General features: G+C 36.5%; 1 protein-coding gene across 1 annotated transcript; it reads right to left on the bottom strand.

Annotated features, from left to right (window-relative positions):
- Positions 1-1,923: 1,923 nt before the first annotated feature.
- LOC115926519 lies at positions 1,924-4,222 on the bottom strand. The gene is made up of 4 exons (XM_030991305.1): positions 4,215-4,222; positions 3,626-3,756; positions 2,680-3,000; positions 1,924-2,231 (listed from the first exon to the last, which is right to left on the bottom strand). The coding sequence occupies exons 1-4, from the start codon at positions 4,220-4,222 to the stop codon at positions 1,924-1,926; spliced, it is 768 nt and encodes a 255-aa protein (XP_030847165.1).
- Between the last annotated feature and the right edge of the window lie 1,318 nt (positions 4,223-5,540).

Genomic DNA, 5,540 nt, shown 5'->3' with positions numbered 1-5,540 from the left:
AAAGTAGCCGATTGGACAAACAGAAGGAACTAGATGTGAAGGAACAAAAAGAGAAATCATTATTGTTAATCAATAATAATAGCTTCTTAAATAGAGGGCTCATCTTCGTCACACAGTGACGCTCATAATGTTTTGACATTATCACTCTAGTTATCATGGTTATAGCCGAGCCAACAAAGTAACTCAAGAAAATCAGGCAGAGCTAGTTTATCTACCTTAAGTCACTGCGATATGGTACTTATTGGTCATGAGCGTAACCTACATACACTTAATGATGACCATGAAAACTTTTTACAATGCTGATGAATGAATATGATCTAGACAATGCAATGGGAGCGTTGTGTCAAACCGATGTATCCTTACTTTCAAACATTCAATAATATGCAAAAGTAAAGTAAATGATTGTACCTTGACATGCTGCTCCAGACCATCCTTGCGAGCATTCTCCGGGACATTCCCCAGTGAAGTCATCACAATCTGCTCCATCAGTGCAGTGACATTCTTGAAGACAATCAGCTCCAAACATACCAACCAAACATGCTTTAAGACAAAATAGATGAGGTATATACAGGATTGTTGAACATGCAAGGAACGTAAACCTATTGGCAATCTCAAATTTAGTTTCGGCAGTAATAGATGTCACTTCTTTATTCTCCATGAAGGTTCCTGAAGATTTGTCAGATCACTGCCCCCCACCCCCACACACAATATTTCTTTGAGTGAAACAGATAACAAAACACCCTGAGATTACTCTGATGACTACATCCCTTTCAGCAAATTAAATTTATGAACTGAAATTCTGTTGCAATCGTCACCGATTAAACACTTACTTTCATTGCAGTAGATTCCTGTATATCCAGCCAAACAGGTGCATCCATATGGATCAGGTAGACAGATCTGACTTCCAGCACACTGGTCAAGAGGCTGACTGGGACCACATTCAAATTCACAGTCCCAGCCAAACCGATGCATTCCACAAGCTGAAGAGAAAGATTATGACTTTTTATTTAATTAGGAAAATCACTTTATAAATCATGTCTTTGAAATGAAAAGTTCAGCTACTCTTGCATGACACATTTTTATTGCTATAACATTCAATCGCCAATCGCAGCTGATCACGAGAATTTGCCTCTTTTCAAATTCCAACATCATCTCCTATCGCCTTTCGCCTCAGATATCAGGACTGTTCCAAAATGACAGTCAATGTAGATCATTATTACTAATGTCCAAATTGATGTATATTATTTGAAAATCATCATCCTACCTTGAAGGCAATTCTTTCCAGCAAATCCAGGAGGACAGATGCATGTTCCTGAGAGTTCGTGGCATACACCTCCATTATAACAACTATCACATAAAATATTGCACAATGGTGGATTCCATCGGCCATAAGGACATTCTGTTCATAGAAAGAAAAGAGATATATCATAATTCGGTATAGATTACACTGGACATAATGGTATCAACAACTCTGTTTTGAAGTATATTTAGTGAAGCATGAATATATAGGAAATGTAATGAAAAGCTTTCTAAAAAAGCAGGGAGGGAGTTCTTCATCTAAGGGACTACCCTGTACTAAAACATTGAATGAATAGATAATAAGTGAATTGATAAGGTGTTTAAAAACTTGTAATTTGTTATCATTACTTTTTAAAGTTTACTATAAAAACTGCATTGCATTCTCGAACAAAACTGCAAAGGAATTATGTAACATTTTAATGCGCACTCACCCTTGAGTAAAGTGGTGTTGGGCATTTTGATCAAAAATTATAAATATTTTACCTAAATTATTAGCAACAGAGGACATTAAAATTGGAAATGACATTATTCGAATGGGCACAGGATTGCCTACAGTAGACAGGATTACATAAGTACTCTTATATAAGGTACATTTACACAATATTCTAGTAGGATATTTCAACATTAAAGAGTGAAGTGAAAAAGCGTACCCTTCACGATGAGTCTTATAAAGCTGAATAAATGTTGTTCCAACGTTCCATCCTCGTAAGTCACATACACACCGGCGTCTGAGACAGATGCAGATTGGATAGTGTGTGATAGACTGCCAGAACTCATTCCAATGAGTGAATCAGCCCAGTCTATATCAGTGAATTTCCGCCATCTTATTCCGTCTTCACCTACCATCCCTGTCGTGCTCATCACACTGAGTGTGATATCATCTCCAACGTGTACTGTCTTTGTAAACCGACCATCAATGGGTTGCAATTCACCTACGAATAAAAATTTAATTATTTACCCCAAAAATATGATTTTTTTTCTTCAATTGAAACTTAGTAGTAACCTTTCCACCTCTAAAAAGCATTTCTCTCTCTCCCTCTCTCTTTTATCCCTCCCCATATTCTCTCTCTCTCTCTCTTTCCTGTTGCGTTGAATGTGCTTTTCATGAAGTCTAAATTATTTCCCACAACTATCCCTGCGATAATATAATTTTAATTCCATATCATTTTTTAATTTTATTGTCCAATGGAAATCCAGTTTGTTCACAATTTCATACAAATTTAGAAAGTATTCTCTAACATTTTAAAAAGGGTAACCAGTTTTCACTTTATCACCAAGACCTGTATTTGTTGTTATCAGCTAAGAACATACGAGCTTAATCATACAATACGCTTTACTCTATACTGATTTGATATTAGAAGAAACGTCAGAGAAACTTACGGGTAGAAAGAAGAATGGCAAGAGGAACAGATGTCACTCTACTGGCTGTCAATGAAGAACATTCGAAAAATCCCAAGCCCTCAATAGTCGCTGGAAGAGTCTGCCGTAATAATACAGGTGATACAGTATCGCTGTCTCCTGGAGCTGTGTAACTATCGAAAGTTATAGCCTCGGTCAGACGGACGAGTCTTCTGGTTGAGAATGTGAGAATGTCTTCATTCTCTGAGCCGAGTAGACAGATAAATGACGCATCCAGTAGACCTCCTCCGTAGGGTGATGGAGTAGCTGCTATTATGCGTATGGGAAGGATTGGGCGTGGACCTATGAGAATTTTTTAAATATTTTTCAAGTGATTAGTGTCCGCCTAGCATTACTGGTGAAGAAGAACTAAGGGAAAATGCACAATGGTGACAAGGCAATGACTTATCTCACGTATACGTTATGATAACATTTAGTCCTTGTTGATACATGCAAAATGATTTTCATAAATGTACTTCATACTATTTCATACTATATACAAAGTTACCTCCACTTCTAAAACGGAATGGTATATAGAAATATAGGCCTATGGAAACACAATCTAAATGGTATATGATGATGTATGACTTCACGTCTCCAGAACTCCCTCAAACTATCGACTGTAAATAAAACCTGAATAACTAACTAGGAACGTTTAATAGGCAAGTTACATAATCCATATGATATGATAATCTTATTTCCCCTTTCTGCCTCGAGACAACAGTACTAGCATGGATTTACAGTGGGTGGAATTCTATCTAAAGTGGAAACCAACTTTGGATTCGTAACAGTTGTTCCAAAATATTAAAATGTCACCAATCGATATGTTTTTTCGTTTGTTGCATTTCAAACAGATATTTTGGAACACGGACTATTATAAAGGAGTTCTCCAAAATATAAAGGACAACAAAATTATGCCAATACTCACTCGGAGCTTTTTCACATGCGAACCTGAGGTAGGATGTACATGGTAATTTTCTCCATCCATTATTAACCTGTTGATGAACACATCGTTCACTCTCAAATAGGGTTGCATCACCATTCGACCAAGCAGGAAATCTGTAAAGATAAGATATGTCGAACAGCAATGTATAACTAAATTATTAATAACATAAATATTTTACTTTAAAGGGCATAATCGTTTCTTTGTTTGAAAGCGGTATGTCAGGCTTTTGGTTCGAGCTGCAGTTAAAATGTATATTAATCCAACTGTAAATGTAAATTTGCCTTTCTTGCAAATCATGACCATGGCTTGTATTTTAGGCTTTGTGACGTCCACAAAAAACAGAAATATTTAACAAACATGTTATTTTCAACTTATTCAAGGGAGGGGGATGCCATCGATCCATCGGAGAAAGTCTTCCGCGGCTTGATGGATATCAACTTGTACCTTAGATACTCGTGCTTTTAAAGTTACATACCATTTTCTACCTATTGCACTCTCTCTGTAAAATGATATAATCACAATTTTTATTTAAGATACTGCTGCTGTGTGTATGAATAATACAATTTAACACATACACATTATTGTCAAGTGAAGTGCCATCAATCCATCGGAACGTGGTCTCTTGATTGATATCATCCAGTCCAAACCAATACGAGTTACCTCCAGCCAGCTTCATGAGATGCATCTAGTGAATGCATTGAAAAAATATATCAGAAAGAGAAAATCACCGATGATTATTTATAATGCGCCATGATCTTGATAGTGGGATGAGTTTATCGATATGTTTATATTCCATGGCATCATTGAAAGTTGAACTAGTTGAAATCATGACGACATCATGCTGTTCTACTACCTTTTACATCGTTTTCCGATTGTTTTTACACAACCTAACAGATTTCCTACTTTCCTTACATTTCTATTAACAAAAATCTTCTATTTTGACATACAAAATTATTAAATGCCCGTTTAAGTTTTATTCACGATTCATTTATACGTCCCATACTTTGAATAAAACTCGTTAATATGACGATGCGTCTTACATTGATTTCCTCTGTTTTAGGCTGGGCAAGATCACCTCCTTGAGTCTGGCAGAACCTTCTAGCAAATGAGTATGACATCATCGAGGATTGAGTTATATAGTACAGGGTTCCATCAAAGCGACTCCACTCATATTCAGGAACATCTAAATATTGATTATAAGATGATTGCCATTAATAGATGCCTATTGTGTTTTGAGACAGGAAGAAGAGAGAATTTCACACCATTACGTGTCATTGCATTCATCATAGTCAAACTGATAGAACACGGGACGAGAGATGAGAAGATCCTGGATTCATTCTTCGGCATGGCACTTTCATCTACATTGCGTTGAATCCGATGAATATCACATTATAATACAATTTCTCTACTTGGGTATCATTAATCTTGCTTTTAACCATTTCTCCCAGCGCTCAGTGCATTCAATGAATACATCCTACTAAGTACCCACCAACTACACGTGGGTCAAGCGTTGTAAAAGTAGGTTAATGTCTTAAGACTTCTTAAAGGTTGTGAAATGCGAAAAAAAAACTTTGTAAAGCCGAGTCACTTTGCATCCTCGCACAATTATTTTTTGTCGTGATCTCGTGATTTTACATGACCTAATATAACACGAAGTCGATAGAGTTTTAATTCCTTCAAGGGGTTAACACTTTAAAAAAAAATTGGTTTTTAATAAAAAAACAAAAACAAAGGTTGTTTTCCTCCAAAACACACACATACAAAAGATTTAAGGGGGGTTCAACCCCCACCCCCCCCCCCCCCCCTGCGTACGCGCCTGCTTGGACATGTACAAAAGATGAAAATAATTTTAAAATTATAAACACACCCTCAATCGAAAAAAAAAACGAACGGCAGA

The sequence above is a fragment of the Strongylocentrotus purpuratus genome, unplaced genomic scaffold (assembly GCF_000002235.5).
Source record: "Strongylocentrotus purpuratus isolate Spur 01 unplaced genomic scaffold, Spur_5.0 spur5_scaffold_2, whole genome shotgun sequence".
Taxonomy (NCBI): Eukaryota; Metazoa; Echinodermata; class Echinoidea; order Camarodonta; family Strongylocentrotidae; genus Strongylocentrotus; species Strongylocentrotus purpuratus.
This window is presented reverse-complemented; position numbering and strand designations above follow the sequence as displayed.